Source organism: Carettochelys insculpta, chromosome 4, assembly GCF_033958435.1.
Source record: "Carettochelys insculpta isolate YL-2023 chromosome 4, ASM3395843v1, whole genome shotgun sequence".
Classification (NCBI taxonomy): Eukaryota; Metazoa; Chordata; order Testudines; family Carettochelyidae; genus Carettochelys; species Carettochelys insculpta.
Genome location: NC_134140.1, coordinates 50,812,776 through 50,825,256, shown reverse-complemented (window position 1 = coordinate 50,825,256; position 12,481 = coordinate 50,812,776). Strand labels below are relative to the sequence as shown.

General features: G+C 39.8%; 1 protein-coding gene across 6 annotated transcripts in view; it reads left to right on the top strand.

Annotated features, from left to right (window-relative positions):
- CLOCK (clock circadian regulator) overlaps positions 1-3,519 on the top strand; it is an 89,343-nt gene extending 85,824 nt beyond the window's left edge. For all 6 annotated transcript variants that reach the window (XM_074992801.1, XM_074992796.1, XM_074992798.1 and 3 more), the window contains one exon: positions 944-3,519. In XM_074992801.1, coding sequence (XP_074848902.1) covers positions 944-1,120 — 177 coding nt within the window. In that variant the 3' untranslated portion in view covers positions 1,121-3,519. The remainder of the gene's footprint in view (positions 1-943) is intronic.
- Positions 3,520-12,481: the final 8,962 nt, after the last annotated feature.

Genomic DNA, 12,481 nt, shown 5'->3' with positions numbered 1-12,481 from the left:
TGCCATAGTGGCCCACAATGCAGCAAGGTATGAGAGCGGGCCCAGGAGGCTGCCTGCCAGCCTGTGTTTGGTTTTTTTTGTTTGGCTTTTTTTTTCCCCGCTTCTGTGTAACTGCCAAGAGCACAAGCTGCTTGTGCTACATGGACATACCAGAGAATGCCTGAGTGACAAGTAGCTTTTTCATGAGTGGGGAGAGAAGAGAGTGGATCAGAAGGGAGACGGGCAGGGAAGGAGGAACAGATTGAGAATAAAGAAAAGAGCAAAAATACCCACTAAAAATAAAAGAAATCCAAAAAAGACTGAAGAGGGAGAAAGCAGAGGTAGAATGGATTAATAAAATGAGAGAAAGTTGTTACCTTGCAGAGCTAGTGTGCTTGACTAGGGGTTTCAGGAATACCTAAAGAAGGGAACAAAGCCTATTAGAGGGTCAGTCTGCTACCAGAGAAATGTTAGGAACCATGGAGCTGGAGACATTAAACTACTTAGACCTGAAATTTTGTCTCATTTAAAAGGAAAATAATCCCTTACAACATCCTTAAATAGTTTGTCCACGTGCATGGGTAGCCCCTTGAAATAATGTGAAGATTGCAAATTAGGTTCTCGAAATACCAAATTAAATTTGCGCATCATTAGTGATATTCAGATCATTAGGGGTGTATGTTATAAAGCTTTCAATTACAGTTGCTGTACATCCCTGCCTCTTGCTATTGCCATAGTGCTCCTAGCCACTGTTATCACAGAGGTCCAGTAGCTGATTTGCATGTAGATGCTGATACTCTGTAGATAGGTCTTCTGCTCTGACTGCAGTTTCACTTTGTGCAATGGTAAGTGGAAGTAGTCTTGGTCCTTTTGATGTTTAACTTCATGTGAGCATTTTAAAATGTAATCAGACCTGCATTTTCTTAGTGTGGGCAGTAACTCCTTTTTCTGTATTCCTTTTTAGACATCCAGGCTACTTCATGGAAATCAATCAACTCAGCTTATTCTCTCTGCTGCCTTCCCACTACAACAAAGCACTTTTACGCAATCACACCATCAGCAGCACCAATCTCAGCAGCAGCAACTTTCACGACATAGAACTGACAGCATGAGTGATCCTTCCAAAGTTCAGCCACAGTAGCATGGGGATTCGCTTCTTCCAGAAGCAAAGAGCAGGGAGGGGCTACTTCATAAACAGTTGCACTGATGATATTAGAGGTAGAAGTCCAAGAGCTTTATTAAGTACAGTATTGAGGTCTGCTTCTAACTTCTGGGAATCTGTTTGTAGAAGAAACTACTACGGAATGTAGCTGAGGTACCTTAGGTACAAAACAGCAGACGATAATAGGGACATGGCTAATTTTGACAGTGTTTTAGTTGTCCCAATTTCTGTGTTCTAAAGGATGTGCTGCCACGTAATAACTTGTCCAGATCAAGTCTCAAACCTTCAGTGAACTGAAAGAGGGCACTAAAAATGTTGGTATTTTTAGCAGTCCTGTAAGTTTGTCAAGTGTGACCATCGACCTGTGGTTACTCGGGATAATACTACAAATACAGTCCAGAAGACAGTTAATTTTTTTCAGATGATTATGGGACAAGTAAATATTTTCAAAATGTTGTGTGGAATCAGATTCTGTATTGTACAGATGTTGTAAAATAATGTGTATATGTCTGGATAAAAGGAAAGAGAGCAAAAATATTTTATATGATGGTGCATGAAAATGTAATCTTGTTGTTTGTAGCTTTGAATATGTTTCCGTAAATTCTCACACCATGCTCAGACTAATATTTTTCATCTGTTTTTATCCTTTTGTTTACAACATGATGCATCATAATTTTCACCTTAAATGTGGGCACAAGTCTCTTGTTTGTGCTTTGTCTGCGATGTCATAGTTTGTTCAGTGAGGTATAGTGTGCTGGTTAGTGGATTTTTTGGGGGTTAAATTATTGATGAAACTGTTTGAACTGATGGTCATACGTCAAGGTTCAAGACATTCAGATATCAGAAATATCATCCATCATTTCACAATTGTTCATTATTTTTGATTGAAAAATAGGAATTTGCACTGCTTTATTGTGGATGGTTTGGAATTTTACTCCCCAAAGCTATCTTTTGATATAGATCATAGTTGGAAATATTTATGTAAAAGGCTTAAAAAAAAACTACATGAAAATAATTTTCAAGAATGTGTCAGTTATAGGAGTAATTTGCACAACAATCTATTTACACGTAATAACATTTTAGGCACTTTTTAACCACCTCTGTGGTGAGAATTGTAACTTGTTAAAATATGTTGGAATCTTTTTATTCTCCTTTTAAAAATTAGATCTTTCTTTAGTCTGAACTGATTCAGGGTCATTTTAAAACAAAAAATGAGAAACCCATAGTGCCTTGGTTTTAATTCAGGTGATAATGTTGAACATCTTGAATTATGTTGTCTTGAATCTGTTAGGATTTTACAATTTTGAAGTCTTAGTATAACAACCTCAACAAAAGATGTGTCTACTTCATAGCTATATCGCATTTGCATTCACATATACAAGTATTTTATCAATCGTCTGAGTAGAGATGCTGAGCATTTTTAAAAGGAGTGGCACCTCCCTCACACAGTAAAATGGAAACAGATATCTAACGATTTATCTGTAAAGTGTTCAGACAGGAGCAGTGCTCTTTAGTAATCTGATATTTTTAAATTAGATTTATTTAATTAGTAATTAAATAAATTACTTTTATTGATGGGAATTTAATGGGAAAACAGAGAGGGAGTTAGGACTGCATGTTTAACGCTCGATATTGACTTATAAGGGATAGCACTAAACTAAGACTTCAGAAGGCAACCTCACTTTATAAAGATAATAAAAAGTTCCAACAGAAATGATTTGCTATTTTTAAATGTTCAGTAGCTTTCTATGGTACTACTTCGTACAAACCACATCTGCAGAGCAAAATGAGTTAATACCAAGATAAACTATCAAAAGAGATTTGGTAGTTAAAAGAGAAAGTTAATTAAAATTAAGACTGAGGAGGGAATGTTTTTAGTCAAGAAGCTGATTTAAGTTAGCGTAGTAGGGAGGAGCTGCCTGAATGTAACCAAACTGGTGGAATATTAAATAATAGGAACAGTTTGATTGTATTATTGGGTGAAGAAACCTAAATAAACGCAGTGCTAAGTTAGTGAACGCTAGATGCATTTACCTTTTGAGGCTTCTTCCTAAAGTTAGACTTGGCCTCTCCACTTATCAGATTAGCCTCCACACCCCAAATCATAAAGCAGCAGGTCAACAGTGGATCCTGGGAGAATCACATTGGAAAAAGGAGGAGCACATAAAAAGCAAAGAACCAAAGAGAAGGGGATTGATTGGTTTCTGCTGCAGGAACCCGCTTGCAATAAAGAGCAGGAACAGGTACAAATACTAAACATATCCTGTATTTTTTCCATCTCTATGCTTTTTAAAGGGATCTCTGTCATTCCCTGTGCTAGTTCAATGGTCAGAAACATATTTTTTAAAACAAAAAGTAGTCAAGTAGCACTTTAAAGACTAGCAAAATAGTTTATTAGGTGCGCTTTCGTGGGACAGACCCACTTCTTCAGAAGAAGTGGGTCTGTCCCACGAAAGCGCACCTAATAAACTATTTTGCTAGTCTTTAAAGTGCTACTTGGCGGCTTTTTGTTTTGATAGTGTATAGACTAGCACGGCTTCCACTATATTTTTTTAAGTGTTAGAAAAGCAAAACTGCATTGACGTTTATCTTTATTTCAAATTGCCTTGCTAATCCTGCCATACCATTCCGCCTTTATCCAAAAGTTAAGCTCATTGACCAGAGGTCCATTCCATAAAAACTTTTAGTGGGAAATAGACCCATTAAAGAAAGACTTTCACCTAAGTACAATAAAATAGCACTAATGAAGAAAATTGGGAGAGCTTTAATATTACTCTTAGATGTATAATGTGATGGTAAAACCAGCTGATAAGCTGTAGTGTTGCAGCTACAGAAAATGGAGAGCATAACCAATAAATAGCTGAGTGTTTTATACATAAATTTCACTCAAGCCCCCTCTCTCAACAAGAAAAATAACACACACTGTGGTGTGCTGTTGAAGGTCAGACAATTTAAAACGCAGCCTAACCTAGGTGTGAGATTTTTTTTTTATTGACATACCTTATGGGAAAAGGACTAAGAGGAAATATTCTGTCCTTTGATCAAGAAGCTTTTCAATAAGCTCAGAGGGGGAAGCAATTCAGAAATGAAACTACACTTCACCTGCTGGCTGATAAAGAGAAAGGTCCAGGGGTGGGGGGCAAGGGGCAGTTATTAGATACATTTGAAAAGGTTCTGTCATGAATCAGGAAATGTTAAACGCAGAAAAGGCAGGCAGTATTTCACTGACTCTAATCAGTGTGGATGCTCTGTTTCTGTTTCACTGACTATTAAAGGATTTGTGTTCAAAAAAGGAGCATGCTTCTGCACCTATTAAAGTCAGTTGCAAAACTCCATCGACTTTACTGAGAAGAAAATGAGACCCAGTCTGTTTTCTCTTCTAATCAGTCTGCTGCTTCTGCCCAGCTTATTTGCAGGTGTGGCAAACCTGTTTGTGACATCCCAGTAGATATTACAGCAGCAAATGCTAGGATGTGTAATGTTACAGAATGACCCTGACGGGAGTGAGGATGTTAGCTAAGATGGAGAAAATGCTGTGTTATGGATAAATGCCTTGGTGACATGCAGTTAAGTAAAATATTATTCTGTATTTTCTTAAGAGTTTTGGTGAGAAAATTAGTAATTTTGCCTGGGTTGGGTGAGAACTCAAAGAAAAGCCTCAATTTCAGAAAGAAGAGAAATATAGCTATTTTTATATTATATTTAATATGTTATATTTGTATATAAATATGAAAAGATTATAGTAAGAATTCTCCATATGCCTTCCATTTTATCTAGACGTTTACCTCCTGGTGCGATGGCTCCAGTGTGTTACCATTTTTATAGGCATTATGCCTGCTGCCAACCAACATTAAACTTAATGATCCCATATCCTTACCGGAGATAGGCCCCAGCTCAGCAGTACGCCTAACTTGAAGCATGTAAGTTAGTCCAACGTAAGTCAATGCTGCCATACCTTGCTGAATAGGGCCCTTAGTTTTCAGCAGTGCCCATGCTGGCAATTTTTCATGGGAAAAGGAGAAACTCTTGCAAGACTCAAGTAGGGCTGGCTTTTTTTTTGTTTTTTTTTAAATGGTTTTTGAATAATGAGAAGCACTTTACTGAAAAGAACCATTTGGAAAACAGTTAATTTAGGCAATGAAACAGTTCAAAGGGAGCCCAAAGGAATCTGCATATAGAAAAATTGTCAAAAAGAAGCATTTCTAGAAAATGTTTCTGAAGGTGGTGATCCTTTGAGATGCTAAGTGCGAGATTAAACAGGCATCTACAATAGGTTGATTTTGTTTTAATATGGCCTTGGGAAAGGCTACAGCTACATAAATACTAGCTTCTTTTAGAGATTTCTTTGAAAGTTGCACAATTGCCTGAGAGAGGGAAATGATCAGGAGGCGTATTAGACTGTTCAATAATTCTAAACAGCCCTTGGGATTATAATTTGCATTAAAATATATGTAGAGGGTTTACGGATGTGGCCTTTAGTAGACTGTTGCAGTCACCAATTCTAGAATAACTAATATTCTTAGAGAGAGAACCAGATGCAGTTATGAGTGTTTTTAAATATCATGGCATCATGCAGTGTCAGCCCGTGCATGCTAGATTCATAAGTGTCTCCATTTGAAAGCATTCTTGAAGCAAGATACACACCAAGAAGGGCTGGGGAAATTTTATTATTTTTGGCTAAAAGGGAGAAAAAGACTGGCATAGTACTGAATCTTTTTTACTCAGCCCCAGTGGAAGAAGTTAAAAACAATTTGAAACTAATTGGGATAAAGAATTTTGTATGCTGTATATTTGAATGTTGAATGGCTCATAGTAAACAAGAGAGATTTTTAAATTAAATGTTTGTCCATGAGACCTTTTTTAATCTCCTGATTTTAACACTACATTCCTTGTTTGTTTTTTTCTTTAATAAACGAGTAATTTACAGGCTCTGTTTGCTTCATGCTTTGTCATCTGCATGGGTTTTGCCAGCATGGTATGCTATTATTCAGAGAAATTGTATCTATAAATAAAAAGACAAAAAAAAAACAAAAACAAAAACAAAACACTGTGTATGAACAAAATACTGTATTGCCTAATCTGGAGATCCCAGCCAACACTGAGGTGCTGCACTAATAGACAATCAAAATGGGTGACTATTTATGAGACTTTTGAGAATGGTCTTAAAAAGTAACTGCTTTGAAAGCAGCTGGGTTTTTTAACTGAGGAAAACTATTTATTTTAAAATATATCAATTGGATTAAATGTTGAGTTTTTAAGCAGTGTTGATATCACAGTGTCTTGGGTTTTGGTTTGGTTTTGTATTTTCTAACTGGCATTAGATTTGTATATGTAGAAATGGAGCACCGCTCATACTGACGTCAGGAAATGTAGATACGGTTCTCTGGTGTTCATGTGACCATTAATAACTGTCAATTTTTTAATTGAATAAATGTAACTCATTTGAAATTCTACTACTTGTAGCTTCTAAGGTTCTGGTAACTTTTTTTCTAATTTCACGTTTATATCCTAGAGGGTTACACGTTAAAGGTCTCTTAAATTCGAACAAATATAGCAAAGGCGCTTCCTTTTAATCTCTTCTATACCCAACACAGATACGGCAAATAGGATTGGGCTACATTAAAATTGTATATTGCACTTTTTCTTGCCCCTTTTCTGTATCGGTTCGTAAAATAATTGTCCTGACGGTTAGAAAGATGTCAGTGTTTCTTTTGTCTTGTGATGTTTTCAGCCCTCATGTAAAACAGATGGCAGTCTCTGTTTTAGTTAAAACAATCTGATGCTTTCAAAGAGTAGTATTACCTGCTCAGCCTATGCCCTTGGATATAGCTGTGTTTATTCTTCGTAATGCATAGGGGTAAAAAGAAGGCAGAATTTGATCTAATTTTTGTGTCTTTGTTACTTGAAACTGATCAAGGCTGTATTGTTTGAACATGTACTATTAGCAGCTAAAATGTTTTAATAATGAAGTGTAAACGTTTCACGTGTGCAGGTCATAATCTGATGCTGAGTACACATCAGGGCCTTCCTTATATCTGCATAAATAGGAGATCTGGGGCGGCATGTAATCTAATGCAGTGGTTTAATCAAACAGATTAGGTCAGGTCCTGTTCTCACACTAGAATAACTCCATTGACTTTTGGTTGGCTTTGATGGAATTACCCTGGAACGTGGAACTGAATCTGAAAGAGTGGGATTGCACTCTGTAACTGAAGATAATGGGAATATGGTAAATATGCTGAAAAGGTTTCTTCTTAAAAAAATTATCTGGGCAAACGATACCACTTATTAGGAGTGCAATTGTACTGATGCAATACCAATCTGCAGCTGTGGGTGTAAAGCAGATACCTGCAGATTTACAAGGTTCCAGATACAAAATTGGCATGTACATCCATATGTGTTTTAGTGCTGTGGCTCATCTTTGCAATGTGTGAAATTAATGTAGAACTAGCCGCATCAGTTCCGTAACTGGAAAAAACAAATCACCACCACAGGATGGTGTCTTGTTATAAAAAGACAATCAATTTATTTTCCCATAAATCTACCAAGCAGAAGAGCTGTTATTCAAACTTGCTGAAATAATTGAAGCAATGTTGTTCACTATCATTTCATTGTAGTTCACATTTGGGAACCAGCACTTCATTTAGACAAGACTCTCAACTGTTCAATATTTGTAAAGATTAAAAGTCCAGTTAACTCAGCTTTTTTTTTTGGTGGTGGGGGGGAGGGAGGCCTCAAATGGTTTGTGGGGAAAAAATGCTTCATTTTTGTAAATTTCCTACTCTTCACATCGAGTAGTTGCTGAAACATGAATAATTTTTCTCTTTTAATTACTGTGCTTTATACAGCTGGGTATGCACTGTTCTCTCCCCTACTGTCACTGCTGGTTCGGTTCTGGAATAGATCGGATCAAGGTAGTTAATTTGTGGAGAACTCATCCTAGTCTCATAGAGGAAACTAAAAAATGTGATACATGCTATATATAAATAATGACTTGAGTGAATGAAAAACTATTTTTCCTTTCCCAAGAACACAGATAGTGTTGAAAATGCTCTCTATGCTAGCCAGTTTCATAGCTGTCATTCACCACTGATTCTGGTGGGTAGCAGTGTTTAGAAGTGGTAATATAGACTGAGTTCTGGCATTTTGGTGGTGAAATGGGTTAGTGTAGGAAGGCCAAATAGAGCCCAGCACAAATACAAACTTTGTATCTGCATCAGCATCCATGATTGTAAAACTGAGCCGCAAATATCCACAGATGTGGATATAACGCAGATGCCCACCAATTTACAAGATTCTGGATAGAAAATTTGTAGCCACATCCATATCTGCAAAAATGAGCCATAGACATCCCGCCATCTACGCATATCCATGCAGATACCCACCGATAGCTGCAGATTTGCAGGGCTCTACCAATGACTTTAGTTTGTGCCTTCATGGCCCCAGACACATTGCGAATGACGGCACAGAACAGATTAAATTTCCCAGCATATCAACAGAGATTTTGGTTAGCATGAAACCTATGCAAGTTGAGTGGTCTAAGTCACAAAAGAACCAGTTTTACACCTTTACTCTGTGAAGCCAATGGGGCATAGCATGTGAATGTCTGAAGGATGGGATTACAATGGTTCTTTAATAGGAGGGGCTTCAGCTGGATTGATTACTGACATGAGTAAGGGTTTCAGGAACCAGGCCTCAACCGGCTGCTAAATCTAGCATAAGATCCACTTTGGACTAGACTGGGGGGGTACAGGTTAGTTTTCAGCTATAATCACAGGGCAGCTCAGGGAAACTTATGCAAGGGCAGTCTGTCTACACATCATTGGAAACTGTGCGGTCACTCTCACAATCACAAAATTTACATCTGAATGCCATTTAGTCATGTTTCAGATCTGTGTAAGCCCATTGCCAGGCTTTCTGGAATGTGTCCAACACATTTCTGTTGCTCTGTGTTTTAATAGTGTTGTAGATTGTATTTGTACTTTGTGTTGGCCTGGTTTCTACTGAAAACTTTACACTGGCAATGTATCAACTGATGTTCAAAAGTTGGAGACACCTTAATGCAGAGAAATTAAATGAGACAAAGAATTTTGTTTTACCAAGTTGTCTTTAATTATACTGATCTTTGTACAGCTTTAAAAAGATAAGCAAGTTTGTATTAATCCTTAATTCTTTTTCCCCTTTGAAATACAACTGATGTCTCCAGAATTATACTTCAAGCTAACAGTGCCAAGAAGCTTCAGTCTGAGTGTGGGTTATCTTCTTCCATTATTAAATCTTGGAAATAAAACGTACCTAATGTACATTTCCATGCGACTTACCTTTCACATTTGTTTTTGCCTTCACTGAAGCCTGTAGACATTGTTCACCACCTCAGCATTTTAGTAGAATGTTTTATGGGAAAATTAAGTGGGCTGCTTAGTTAGTGGTGCTGCTTCACTTTGGTTCACACTCAGTTGACCCCAATATTACATCTATACCTGTTTCTGAGGCGATCTTATTAACTTTTGTTTCTTAGAAACCTCTCCTCATTTATGTTCTTGAAGTAGCATTTATTATAAGCCAACACCAAGTTTATAGCTCATGCACAAAGTTCCAGAGGTTCTAGGTTGATTCCACCAACAGACCCTGCATTACAGGACAAATGGAACACCAAAGTTATCTCAAAGTGGGCTGCTGGGAAGCTTAATTTTCCACACATTGGTAGTGAGCATAGCTGCCTTCCAAGCTATTGATTCCCAGCCAATGAAGCCAGGCCCCTCAGGCCTTAAATGGAGTATTGTGTCCACTTCTGGGTGCCACGTTTCAGGAAAGATGTGGAGAAATTGGAGAAGGTTCAGAAAAGAGCAACAAATATATTAAAGGTTTAGAAAATATGACATATGGAAGATTGAAAGAACTGTGTTTGTTTAGTTTGGAAAAGACTGAAGGGACAAAACAGCTTTCAAGTACCTAAAAGGATATTATTACAAAGAGGAAGAAAAATTATTTCCCTTAGCATGTGATGACAGGACAAGAAGCAATGGGCTTAAATGGCAGCATGGAAGTTTTAGGTTGGACATTAGGCAAAACGCTGGAATAAATTGCCTTGGGTGGTTGTGGAATCTCCATCCCTGGAGATGTTTAAGAGCCGGTTTAACAAGCATCTGTCATGGATGATCTAGATGGTGCTTGGGCCTGCCATGAGTAAAGGGGACTGGACTTGCCCTCTCAAGGGCCCTACCAGTTCTAGTATGCTACGAGTCTATGATTTATGTGCCAGGCCCACAGGCCTTCTCCCATGCAGGTAACTGCTTATAAGAGCCATTCCATGAGGGAACCAGACTACAGAAATCTCATCTAGAACTCCATATTCGTATAATTGGCAGACAGAGGCAGAAGGCTGGACTAGTTAAAAGAAAACTTCACTTGCTCGTGCCTGGTGTTTCAGCTATCAATTGCCAAAGCCAAGAAACCAGCTTACTTGATATTATAGCTGCTTCTGGAGCCCCTCAATGGTACTCAGGATTTTGGCTACAGAGGAACCTTTGGGAGGGTCTTGTTTTCCATGCAAAGATGGTTCACTGCTTAGTTCCCACTGCTACAAACCTGGGTAAAAAGAGGAACTGGGTCCTTTTGGCTAAGGAGAACTACAACTGGCATTACTGAAACCTGTTGTGGTGACTCGTATGATTAAAATGTTAAAACCAGTTGTAACTGCTTATGAGGTAGCAGCCCGCCCACACCCTGACTCCAACTAACCAGGTTTAGAGTTAATGCAAGTGCAGCCTATGCTCCTACACCAATGCTCTAACAAAGCATGGGGGCCGGGGGGGGGGTGGTGGTGGTCACACAACCAGAGGAATTACTCCTTTAATCTAGGGCAAGAAACTATGGGGAAGTGGTTTCAATGAGGGGACTGGGGAATGGTTGGTGTATAAAAACCATTGACAAGTTTATAACAAGCTGTTGCATCTGCCCTTGGCCCTCAGGTTGGGTAACGATGAAATAATCCCTGTAAAGGATGCTTATCCAAGAACTTGCTCATGAATTGATTACATTCTGTGAGGGCTCTAAAGACCATCCCAAGCAGCCCTCTATATATGCTTAGGGGCGGGGGGGGGGTTTGGGAACTGTGCAAGAAGAGTTAGGCACAGCAGTTCTTACAGCTACAGCCTGCTGGGGCCTTAGGGAAGAAGGGAGTAGCAGCCTGCAACATTGCTCCTGTATGAACCCTGTTGGTGCTGGAGCTGCTACCAGCTGGGTTTGGGTCTGGCCCCCCTTCCACAGCCACCTGGAACACAACCCTGGAGAAGCAGGGAGCTGACGAGTTTCCCCACCTTCCCAGGGTGGGCCACATGATTCAGGCTGTAGGCATCAGTTTTGCTGTGGCAGGGCCACAGGCTCTGGCTACATAGCTGCTGGTGCCTGCCCTAGCTGCCCCTCACACAACTGCGGGCTCAGGCCCCAGCCCTTAGTGACTGGTAACAGGATTTCAGGTGCTGACCAGCTGATGTCATTCTGAAGGCCCCCTGGTGTCAACCCCCACCCCCCCCATCCATAGCCCCTAACTCCTGCTGCTGCTCTGAACCCCATCCAGGGGATTAAGCCCAAAGTGTGCTGGGGCTGAGTATGCTACTGTGAAAAATGAGCCTTGTCTGTTTGTAACCATCACATTTCACACCAGCCTTACTAGTTAGCACTGAGTGCATTGCAAGCACATAGCCACAGGTGCATATTTTTTGCAGCTACCCTAAGTGCTGCACTGATGACCCCCCCTGTGAGAATACCAAATATTTAGTCTTGCGGCTCTCTGCACCACACACCCTGGGGTGGGGGGGCAGCACACGCAGGGGCAAAGAAGGGATTAATGTCACTGCCCAGCCACATGTGCTACAGCTGTGCAGGTACAGTGATAGCACTTTACAGGAAGGGAGGTTCTGAGAAAGGGTTGTCAACAGGCAGCCAGCAACAGGGCAAAGCCACCTTTCTAAAGGCATTTAGGCACATTAGGTACTTCACTGAGAGATGCAAGGGAAAGGGCTGCTGGAGCGCTGGAGTTTCCATCATGAGTAGCCTGCTTCTGAAATCCGTTGCCCACACAAAGCCCCCATCCTTCTTCTCCATGAAACACTGCTGCATAGCCTATTGCCCAGGAAACAGGGTAATCGCTACCCCTGCAGCAAAGCTGCTTTCAAAGCCCAGTTCTGGCCCCTTTAGAACAGCTCTGCATCCCTCCCCTCTGCTGTTACCGAGTATTCACATACAAATGCCCCACTGCTAGCTCAGCTGTCATTTTGTGCAATGGCCCAGAGCTGTGGTCAGATCACAGTTCAGTAGACTGCTACTAGACCATGTGGG